General features: G+C 53.8%; 2 protein-coding genes across 2 annotated transcripts in view; one reads left to right on the plus strand and one right to left on the minus strand.

The window, feature by feature from the left end:
* The window catches only part of BCL9L (B cell CLL/lymphoma 9 like), a 29,238-nt gene extending 25,713 nt beyond the window's left edge, over positions 1-3,525 (plus strand). The window contains exon 10 of the mRNA XM_012809608.2: positions 260-3,525. Within this exon, the coding sequence (XP_012665062.2) occupies positions 260-1,353 (1,094 nt within the window). The 3' untranslated portion in view covers positions 1,354-3,525. The remainder of the gene's footprint in view (positions 1-259) is intronic.
* A 1,625-nt stretch (positions 3,526-5,150) lies between these two features.
* CXCR5 (C-X-C motif chemokine receptor 5) lies at positions 5,151-6,212 on the minus strand. The gene has a single exon (XM_012809609.1). The coding sequence runs from the start codon at positions 6,132-6,134 to the stop codon at positions 5,151-5,153; it is 984 nt and encodes a 327-aa protein (XP_012665063.1). The 5' UTR covers positions 6,135-6,212.
* Positions 6,213-10,818: the final 4,606 nt, after the last annotated feature.

Consider the following 10,818-nt stretch of genomic DNA (forward strand, 5'->3'; position numbering starts at 1 on the left):
ACTGTAGTCACTCAGTGAGTGAAACTTAGCCCAGAGCACTTGAGTGGTCTTTCCAACACCCAGCTATGTGTCTATGGTGAAATGGGCCCAACTTGGTCTCTTGACATCTAGCTTAAACACCTCCAGTCCCTTCCCTCCCAGCCAGGGAAGCCACTGATGAGTGCTCTTACCCCCGGCCTCCCTGGCTGGGCATGGGAAGGATTGCATTGTGCACCCAGGGACCCATGGTGCCTGACCTCCTCATCCTCTTCCCCCACAGGGATCAGCAACAACCCGCCCAGCCAGATGCACCTGAACTCAGCTGCTGCCCAGAGCCCCATGGGCATGAACCTGCCAGGCCAGCAGCCCCTGTCCCATGAGCCCCCGCCTACCATGCTGCCCTCTCCCACCCCTCTGGGCTCCAACATTCCACTGCACCCCAATGCACAGGGGACAGGAGGGCCCCCTCAAAACTCAATGATGATGGCTCCAGGGGGCACAGACTCCCTAAATGCTCCCTGCGGGCCTGTGCCCAGCTCCTCCCAGATGGTACCCTTCCCTCCTCGGCTGCAGCAGCCCCATGGTGCCATGGCCCCTGCTGGAGGTGGGGGCGGGGGGTCTGGCCTGCAGCAGCACTACCCTTCAGGCATGCCCCTTCCCCCAGAGGACCTGCCCAGCCAGCCACCTGGCCCCATGCCTCCCCAGCAGCACTTGATGGCTAAAGGTGTGGCTGGGCGCATGGGTGACACATACCCCCCAGGCGTGCTTCCTGGGGTGGCATCAGTGCTGAACGACCCTGAGCTGAGCGAGGTGATCCGGCCTACCCCAACGGGAATCCCTGAATTCGACTTGTCCAGGATCATCCCCTCTGAGAAGCCAAGCAGCACCCTCCAGTACTTCCCCAAGACCGAGAACCAGCCCCCCAAGACCCAGCCCCCCAATCTGCATCTCATGAACCTGCAGAACATGATGGCGGAGCAGACTCCCTCTCGGCCCCCCAACCTCCCAGGCCAGCAGGGTGTCCAGCGGGGGCTCAACATGTCCATGTGCCACCCCGGACAGATGTCCTTGCTGGGCAGGACAGGTGTGCCCCCACAGCAAGGCATGGTGCCTCACGGCCTGCACCAGGGGGTCATGTCCCCGCCACAAGGCCTCATGACCCAGCAGAATTTCATGCTGATGAAGCAACGAGGCGTGGGGGGTGAGGTGTACAGCCAGCCCCCCCACATGCTCTCCCCACAGGGCTCCCTCATGGGCCCCCCACCCCAGCAGAACCTCATGGTGTCCCACCCCCTGCGGCAGCGCAGTGTGTCTCTGGACAGCCAGATGGGCTACCTCCCGGCACCTGGCAGCATGGCCAACCTGCCTTTCTAGAAGTCCCTGCTGGGGGCTGGAGCCGGGGCAATGTTGCAAATAACGATAACCTTAAAAAGTTCTTCCCCTCCAGTGTTGGGATGGCCTGGGTCAAGGGATGGGGTGGAGAGGGTGGGACGGGGCTTGTGTGGGGCGTGGCGTTTGTGGAAACCAGATGTGCTGGCAGCTTAGGGGGAGGTGGCAGAGCGGGGTGGGGTATTTTGGTTTGGGGTTTGTTCCATTTCGGCCACCAGGGCTGCCCCTCCCTACTGCTCCCAATTCCTATGGAGCCTCTTACTTTCCTTCTTCCCCTGCACCCTGTCTCCGTTCCACTGTGCTTTTGGGGGAGAGAGGAAGGAGAGGAGAGGTCTCCCCTGTCCCTTCCTGTTGCTGTCTTGTCTTGTCATTGCTCGAGACCCACCTTCCTCCTCTTGGTTCCTCTGCGCTCACTGTTTTTCCCTCTGTCTTCTCCTGCCTCATTTCCCCTTCCTGCTGACGTGGCTGACCCCCCTCTCCCACTCCCTGCAGGCGGCTGGCCAGGTGGGCAGGTGCCAGCCCTAGCTGTAAATAGAGCTCTGCGCTTTCGTGCCGGTTTGTGCGTGTGCTGTATTTCTGTGTTTTGATAGAAGTCACACAAAAAAAAAAGGATAAAAGAAACCCTTCCCCTTTCTTCAAATTATCGCCCCCCTCCATTCCCCTGGACCTAGGGACATGAGCCCCACACACCCACTGTTTGCAGTGTCTCTGGGTCCAGAAGGGATACCATTCCTGTCTCCTCCCCAAATGGTAAAATGACCTAGCTGCCCCACACCTAAACTGAGGTCAGACCACCTAGGCTTCCACCTGGTGAGCCCCAGCAGGGCTGAGACCTCCAGGGCAGCAGCCTGTCTGCTGCTGAGTGATTCAGGGAGAACATGCGTGTGCGTGCATGTGTGTTTGCCCACACCGGTGACATGGGGCCCTGGCTTCCTGCTGTGGATGTCTGGGTGTCCTCTGCTGCTACATCTTAGCCAGAACTTGAAGTCCTTTATCTCCAGTCTGGGATGAAGAAAAGGAGGAAGAGGCGGCAGCTGTGTGTCCCTGTTGAGTGCCGCCATGGAGGGGGTGGCATGTTGCCTCTGGGCCTGTGGCCACAGTTAGCGCTGGGCCAGGTACCCTCCAGGGCCCTGACTTTTCTAGAGGCTGCCACCTACTTAAGGAACAGGGCTTGTCTGAGTCAGCCTGCCTCCCCTCCAGCCTCCACCCCCTGAGGATGGAATAGGGAATACAGAGCTCCCTGCTGCCTCCTCTCTGCCTGCCCACTCACCGGCAAGATCCCTCTGCCCAGGGCTCAGGACCACGTACCAGACCTGTCTGTGCCCACCCAGGCGCAGCCACTGCCGCCCCTCAGCTCCCTGCTTTTCCCCAGAAGAGCTCCCCCTCTGCCTCTGGTCAGAGCTGAAGCCATATATGACTGGGTGTTTTGCTCCCCTCGGCCCCAGGAGTAAAAACTTCTCCTTTTCTCACTTCCTTTCCTGCCTTGTGAGGTAGCGGGGCAGTTCCCTGGCAGGGCCAAGGGCCATTCTAGACAGGGTGTCTTCTACCAGGGTCCTGTCCCAGCCTCCCTAACCTTCAGGGCCTGGTCTCACATTGGCAGCTGTAATACAAAGGGAACTCGCCCCCACTCCTCCCAGTCTGGTGCTGTGCTCTCAGTCCACCGCCAGCCAGGCCTAGCGCTTCCTCCGGGCTGGCCGCAGGCTCCTAACTCCCTGGCATCCGCCAGGGGCCATGGCTGGAGCCTCTGTGTGCAGGGGCCACCTGCCCTCCATCCTGCCAGGCGCTTTGCCCGCCTGCCTCAATCTGGGCCCTGTGCCCATGACTGCGCCCGCCACCCTGTCTGACTCTAAATGTTTTCTGCCCTGAGGACAGAGGGGTCAGACGGTAAGAGGCCCAGTGTCCTCCCTGTCCCCTCTTCTCCCACCTCTGCCACAGGCCAGCCTACTTCCCTCCATCCATGGCCATATCCCCAGCCATTTTGTACCATTATATAAATATATATATAAATATAAATATATAAATACAATATGTGAAGACATCTTCTTGGTTTTTATTTTGAAACAATTTTTAGGCTTGTTCCGGGGGTCTCTGTGCTGCCTGTACTGTATTGACCTGTTTTATAGGTGCCTTTTTATTAAAAAGAAAATTCAAAATCCAGCCTCTGTTTGTTTCCTCGTCTGGCTCCTTCACTGCCACTAGATGCGGGGAGAAGAAAGGGGGACCCCAGGGCTTCCTCAGCGTTCCACGGTGAAGACATAGTCCCCTGGGCCACAGCTGTGGTCTCCTCTGGCTTGAGTGAGACTGGGCAACTCAGATGCACCCTTGGCAAGTGCAGGGTCCCTGACTCCCCACCCCAGATCAGGGGCTGGGGAGGAGAGAGGGAGAGCTCAGAACTGCCTGGCAGTCCCCACCCCGAGTGAGCATGGAGCAGCTTCCTCTGGTTCCATCTGAGTAGTGTCCTCTTGGGCAGGGCATGGCCTCCTGGGACCGGGGGACTTCCCTGCTCTGGCCTGTTTCTTGCCCTGCCCTGGTTTAAGGTGACGCCAAGGCTGGGAGCTGGAGGAGATGACTCCCAGAGGGCCCCTTTCAGTCTGTCTCTCCCCTTAGGGGTCTGTGTCTTCATTATGACTCTTCTCTAAGTGTTCCTCCTGCTGTGACTGGGGCCCTCTGCTCCTCCAGTGATTCCACTGGTCCTGGAGCCTGTGGGAAGGAGGAGAGAGGAGACAAACCGGCCGCCTTCCCCATCAGGGCCCGGCGGGGAGGGGGTTGATTTATACTTGTTCTCTTTGGGGTTGGGAAAGGAGTCTTTTCTCTCCTCAGTTGGACTCTACTCTTGGTGCTCAGCCTTTGCTCTTCCTCTGGGTCCTGGCCAGCCTCCACGGGCACCTGGAGTTGGCCCTCAGTCTGCCAATGTCATGGGCCCCAAGGACATGGAACCTGACCCAGGACTGTTTTGATCAGAGCCAGGGCCAGTTACCTGAACTTGACCATTTGAGCTTCCTGCAGGGTTGGGGGCCTGGCAGAATGTTTTTAGGGACTAAGATGTGTTAACTCTACACTCTGCTGCCGGCTGGGCTTTTTTTTTTTTTTCTTCTTGAGACAGAGTCTCACTCTGTTACCCAGGTTGGAACCCAGTGGCGTCATCATAGCTCTCTGAAATACCGAACTCCTGGGTTTAAATGATCCTCTTGCCTTAGCCTCCAGAGTAGCTGGGGCTACCACTGCACCTAGCTAAATTTTCCATTTTTAGTAGAGAGGGGTCTCACTCTTGCTCAGGCTGGTCTCATACCCCAGATCTCAGGCATGAGCCACCACACCCAGCCTTCAGCTCCAACCTCTACTCATCCCCTGCTACTCAGCTTCTCCCGTCTTCGTTCCGCAGGTGGTGTAGGAGGAGAGAGGGGTAGCTGTGAAGTTCGGTGGCCCTCACAATGATGGAGTGCATTCTGGGAGGGGCGGACTGACTTTCCCTACAGGCAGAAGTAACCGCTGTTTCTTGAGCTTTAGAAGGTTCAGATGAGAGAAGGTGTATGGGGTCTCAGCCCAAGGAGATGCGGGTGGGTATAGATATCCTTGGCTCTGCCTTTGGTCTCCTTTCCCCTCCCTGGGCTCCAGCCTAGCCCCAGCGCTGACAGAAGAGCTGGCACGGTTGTCCTAGAAAGAGGAGTTCGTCCATCCGAGGACGCCCACTAGGTGGGCTCTTAGGATCCCAGCTCTTGTTGGAAGGGCTTCCAGCGTCACTGTGCGCCCCAAGGAAAGCAGAAATAAAGGGGCACTGGGACCTAAAAGGTGGTGAGGGAAGTGGCATTCTCCGACTCGGAGAGACTGCTCCTGCGCCAACTGGGGAACAGCTGGCAAAGGGAGGCAGGGCCGGCACAGCCCAGCTTGGTCAGGAGCCGAGACAGGTCACTGCGGAACTTCACACCCGCGAATGTGTAGAGCATGGGGTTGAGGCAGCAGTGGGCCAGGCCCAGGAACTCACAAGTGGTGATGGCCATGGGGAGAGAGCTGTTCAGCTCGCAGCTGTTGCCCACGGCCTTCAGCCTTGCCAGGGTGTCCAGGAAGATGACAATGTGGTAGGGTGACCAGCAGAGAAAGAAGATGCTCGTCACCAGGATGGCCACCCTGACCGCCTTCTGCCGCTGTGGACGCCGCTGGGCCTGACGCAGCCTGTGCACCACCCCCACGTAGCACCAGCACATGACCAGCATGGGTAGCAGGAAACCCCCGAGGTGGTAGAGGAAGCGGGAGATGAACCAGGCATAGGTTTCCGCTTGGCTTTCTTGGGAGAACGTGCAGTGCTGCAGGGAATCATTTTGATGGGGCTGGCTGACCTTGGCGAAGAGAATCTCTGGTAAGGCAAAGATGAAGCCCGACAGCCAGATGGTTGCGCAGGTGATGTGGATGGAGATGAGGCGGCGGTGGCGGTAGGCGTGGACGGCATGGACAATGGCCAGGTAGCGGTCCACAGCAATGCAGGCCAGGAGCAGGCTGCTGCAGTAGAAGTTGATCTTGTGCAGAGCAAACACAGTTTTGCAGAGGAAGGTCCCCAGAACCCATCCCACCGAGCCCTCGGCCACAGCAAAGGGCAAGATGAAGACCAGCAGGAGATCAGCTACGGCCAGGTGGAACAGGAAGGTCTCGGTGGAGCTGCGCGTCTGCCGGTGCCGCTCCAGGATCACCAGCACCAGGATGTTACCCATCAAACCCAGGAGGAAGATGAGGCTGTAGGCCACGGGCATGAACACAGCCTTGAAGGTCGTCATGATGGGCCCCTCTCCCGTGGAGCAGAGGTGATTTTCCACGTGGGGGGAGTCTGTGCTGTCATTGTAGTTGTCCAATTCCCTGTACTGCAGGGGCGAGAAGACAGGAGGGTGAGGAACCCTAACTCCTTTGGAGACTTCATCCTTTCCCTCTGGGCTTACTGCTTTTGTCCTCGCACTCCCAAATGTCCCACTGACCACATTTCAAATATTCAGATTTCAGGGGCATGTCATGGTGGCTCATGCCTGTAATCCTAGCACTCTGGGAGGCCGAGGCGGGTGGATTGTCTGAGCTCAGAAGTTTGAGACCAGCCTGAGCAAGAGCAAGACCCCATCTCTAAAAAATAAACTATCCGGGTATGGTGGCAGGAGCCTATAGTGCCAGCTACTCAGGAGGCTGATACAAGAGGATCACTTGAGCCCAAGAGTTTGAGGTTGCTGTGAGCTATGACACCATAGCACTCTACACCAGGGCAACAGAGTGAGACTCTATCTCAAAAAAAAAGAAAAAAAATTCAAATTTCAATTTCGAACAGACCACTTTGTCCTTTCCAACTTCACTTTTCATCTGTAAAAGGGACTAATTCCCTAGAGAGTAGTAACGATGAGAAAGGGAGCTACATGGGGTGGTCGTGCCTTGTACACTGAAGGGCTGTGGCCCTGTAAGTTATTTTGTGTGTACGTGTCCTTAGGCGCAGATACCTGCAGGCTCAGGGGCTGAAATCACAGGACTTCAATTCTGGGACTGGATGTGGTCCAGGAGGCTTCTGTTCTAATTCTGAGCGGAACAGTGGGCATGACATCCTAGGACCCCACTGGGGGTGGAGGGTGCTTATGTGGCCCGCTGGCTTCCTCTTGACTAGTCCCTCCATTCCTGACTATCTTCATTATCAAAGCCTATAGCTCAGTGGGTGGGGCACTGGCCACAGACACCAAGGCTGGTGGGTTCCAACTCACCCTGGGCCAGCTAAAACAACAATGACAACTGCAAAAAAAAAAAAAAAGCCAGGTGTTGTGGCGGGCACCTGTAGTCCCAGCTACTCAGGAGGCTGAGGCAAGAGAATCACTTAAACCCAAGAGTTTAAGGTTGCTGTGAGCTGTGACACCACAGCACTCTACTGAGGGTACCTTAGTGAGACTCTGTCTCAAAAAAAACAAAACAAAACAAAACAAAAAACGGTAGTAACAGCCAAAATGGTAGTTTCTGCCAGTAACATCTGGTTTAATCCACACAACAAGTTCAAGCTATGTAAGGAATATTACTGCTATTTTACAGATAGGTCTTGCTAAAGATCAGCTTTGTTTAAACTGACATATAACTACCTCCAGCTTGCCCCTCAGCAGCACTGCCTGAACTTCCTTCCCTCTAAGGCAGGTGCAACAACCGCTACTCCCCACAGCAAGGAGAGCTGGAAGCCCAGAGGTAGAGAGGAGGGAGGCTGGGAGGGAGACAGAGGGACCAGGCACAGAAGAGGGAGGTAGCCTGTCCCAAATAAAGGGGGCATGTCCTCTGTGTCTGCGGAAGTTCCCTCCTCCCCTCTTCCTCTTCCACCCCTTCCTCCTCCTCCTTCTACGCCTCATCACACTCCCATCACGCCAGCACTCAGGTTGTTTACCTAGCAAACCGCAAAGGAAGACTGTAGTGCCTGTTTTCACACCTTTCACTCACAGCTCCCCTCTGCACCTGCTCCTCCTCACTTCCCAGCTCTGTTCTTCCCGCTCCTCCCCTATGAACCCTCTCCCCCTGGCAATTCAAAACCCAACGATGAGCCCCAGGGAAGCAGAGAATGGGATGGGGTACTCTGTTTGCCAGGCTCTGGGTGGTCTGGCATTGCCTCCCTTTCAAGGGAGCAAGGGTTGATTGCTCTTGGCTACCATGAGGCTTTTTTGCCACCCAGGAGCCCCAGTGATGGGCCACACGCTCACTCCCAATGTGGGCGGACCCATTTCTCTACCCTGGTGTTTCCTTCTGGTCCCTGGGGCAGGTGGTCTGTGAGAAGGGGGTGCAGGAGACACATTAGTGCAATAGCAGCGCCATCTGCCCCCACCCCAGCATCCCTCTGCCATTGCTTCAGGCCAGTTCTTCTTCACCCTAGTGCTCCGTGGCTCTCCTTCCTGCCCACTTCTTCACTCCTGTCCACTTCCTCACACAGGGTGAGTTTCCAACACACAAATCCCACCGCCTCCTTAGAGCCCTTTACTAACTCCCCATCACCTGTAAGCAGAGGTTTTCTTTTCTTTTTTGTCTATATATTTTTTTAACGTCACAATTAGTAGCAAAGCCAGTTGTAAGAAGAAGTCATGTTTGTGATAATGTTTGTTAATATAAGGTTGGACGGCTCGGCGCCTGTAGCTCAGCGGCCAGGGTGCCGGCCACATGCATGGGGGCTGGCGGGTTTGAACCCGGCCTGGGCCTGATAAACAACAATGACAACTATAACAACAACAACAACAACAACAACAAATAGCTGGGCATTGTGGTGGGCGCCTGTAGTCCTAGCTACTTGGGAGGCTGAGGCAGGAGAATTGCGTAAGCCCAAGAGTGTGAGGTTGCTGTGAGCTGTGATGCCACAGTACTCTACTGAGGGTGACATAGTGAGATTCTGTCTCAAAAAAAAAAACAAAGCTGGAGTAAGCCAAGGTCAGTGTGTTCACTCAACAGAATGCTCGAAAAGAAACGGGATTTGTTGCATGTCCTCTAAGGAAAAGATATTTAAATATCTTATTTGGTCTTTACATAGTCTTTAACTCTTATTTAGATTTTAAATATCTTATTTGCTAAATTTTAGAATCAGTTGCAGGGCATACCACATGGCATGATTCCATGGACTACCTTCGTTTTTTGTAATTTAGAGACAGGATCTTGCTATACTGCCCAAGCTGGAGTATAGTGACGATTCATAAGCTTGACCATAGCTCACTGGAACCTTGAACTCCAGACCTCAAGGATCCTCCAGCCTCATCCTCCTGAGTTGCTGGGATTACAGTTGTGTGTCACCATGTTTGGCTCCCTGGACTTTCTTTAAAGACTACCCAGGATTGCGTGTATATTATAGGATTTTCCCGAGGCATGGATGATAGTGGCCGTGGTGCCCAGCAAGAGGGGTGGGGAAGGTTGCCAGACTCCCCCCTTTGCCTTTCAACCAGAGCTCTTCACTTTTGACTTGGGTGGTCACACTCAAACTTTTGTTTAAGAAAATGGTTCAACTCTCTCTACAGCTGCATCTGCCCATCATTCATGACGGCTGGCTCGATTTCTTAAGCAGCTCCAAGTGTCTGGTGACCCTAGCCCGGGGACTTTCTCCCGCCTTTCTGTGCTTCAGAGGCAAAAGAACTGACTTCCTCCAGTTCTGAAGTTCACAGAACCTAGTGAAAAAACACTATATTGTTCGGAGTGGTGTTGCCTTAGCTAAATAGAAAGGCTGCAAGATTGCCCAGCACCCTGATGTTATGCTGGAGCTCCAGAGAGAGAAGCCAGATCAGATGCATCTGGTTCTTCCAAAGAAGCAATTCTCTAATACTTGCAGTAATCCTACATTAACAGGGTTACCATTTTCTGAAGTCACTTTGTGAAAATGATACTTCATAATCCCTTGTATAGAGAGGAGCATGGAAGAGAAGAAAGAGGTTCACGCTGGTTCCTAAATACCAGAGCACATTCTGAAATGTTTGGGAGACCAAGTGTAATCACAAAGACCCTTAAAAGTAGAAGATCAAGGCAGAAAAGTACGTTAGAGAGATTGGGTGTGATGTGAGAAGGATTTGACTGGTTGCTGGCTTTGAAGATGGAGGAAGGGTGTTGTGACCCAAGGAATGTGGATGGCTTCTGAAAACTGGAAAGGACAAGGCAATGGACTCTCCTCTAGAACTTTCAGAAAGAAATGTGGCCCTTACTACACCTTGATTTTACCCTTCTGAAACCCATGTCACACTCCTTATTTCCATTTATGTAAGGTAAAAAAAAAATTGTATTATTTAAGCCACACAGTTTATAGAAATTTGTTATAGCGGCAATAGAAAACTGATACATCTGTCGAAATAATTCTATTTTCTGTGTTCATTTACTATAGGTTTTCTTTTTTAACTTTATTAAAGCTTTCGAGACCAGCCTGAAAAAAAAAAAAGAAAGAAAATGGTTCTACTTTTATTTCAAAACCAAGGACCTCGAGGGTGAGGTCTAAACTTCTTAATAGGGTTCTTTAAATTTCTCCCAAATAGGCCTCCCAAGTAGCTGGGACTACAGGTACCCACCACAAAGCCTGGCTAGTTTTTCTGTTTTTAGTAGAGATGGGTCTCTTCTTGCTCAGGCTGGTCTCCAATTCCTGAGCTCAAGGAATCCATTCATCTTGGCTTCCCTGAGGGCTGGGATAACAGGTGTGAACCACCATCCCCAGCCCTGTGTGCCTTTGTTATAGCTCCCAGGTTTGGGATGTCCATTTCCTCACCAGATGGGGAGGTCCTGGAGGCAAGCTTTCTGTGCGCCCCCCCCCCCGCCCCAAGGCCACATGTTTTATATAGTAGACATGTAGCAGATGTGTGCTTACGTGCTCTGAAGGCAGTTTCCCAGAGAGAAACTGGGATTTCAGGCAAAGGTCTCAGCAGGGACTCACTCCTGTGTCCTGCAATTCCTGCCTCCTCCCAATGCTCTTGACAGCCTGGAGCCTAGCTTGGGTTCCCTTGGCCTATT

The sequence above is a fragment of the Otolemur garnettii genome, unplaced genomic scaffold, assembly GCF_000181295.1.
Source record: "Otolemur garnettii isolate 467f Iridium unplaced genomic scaffold, OtoGar3 scaffold00108, whole genome shotgun sequence".
NCBI classification, from domain to species: Eukaryota; Metazoa; Chordata; class Mammalia; order Primates; family Galagidae; genus Otolemur; species Otolemur garnettii.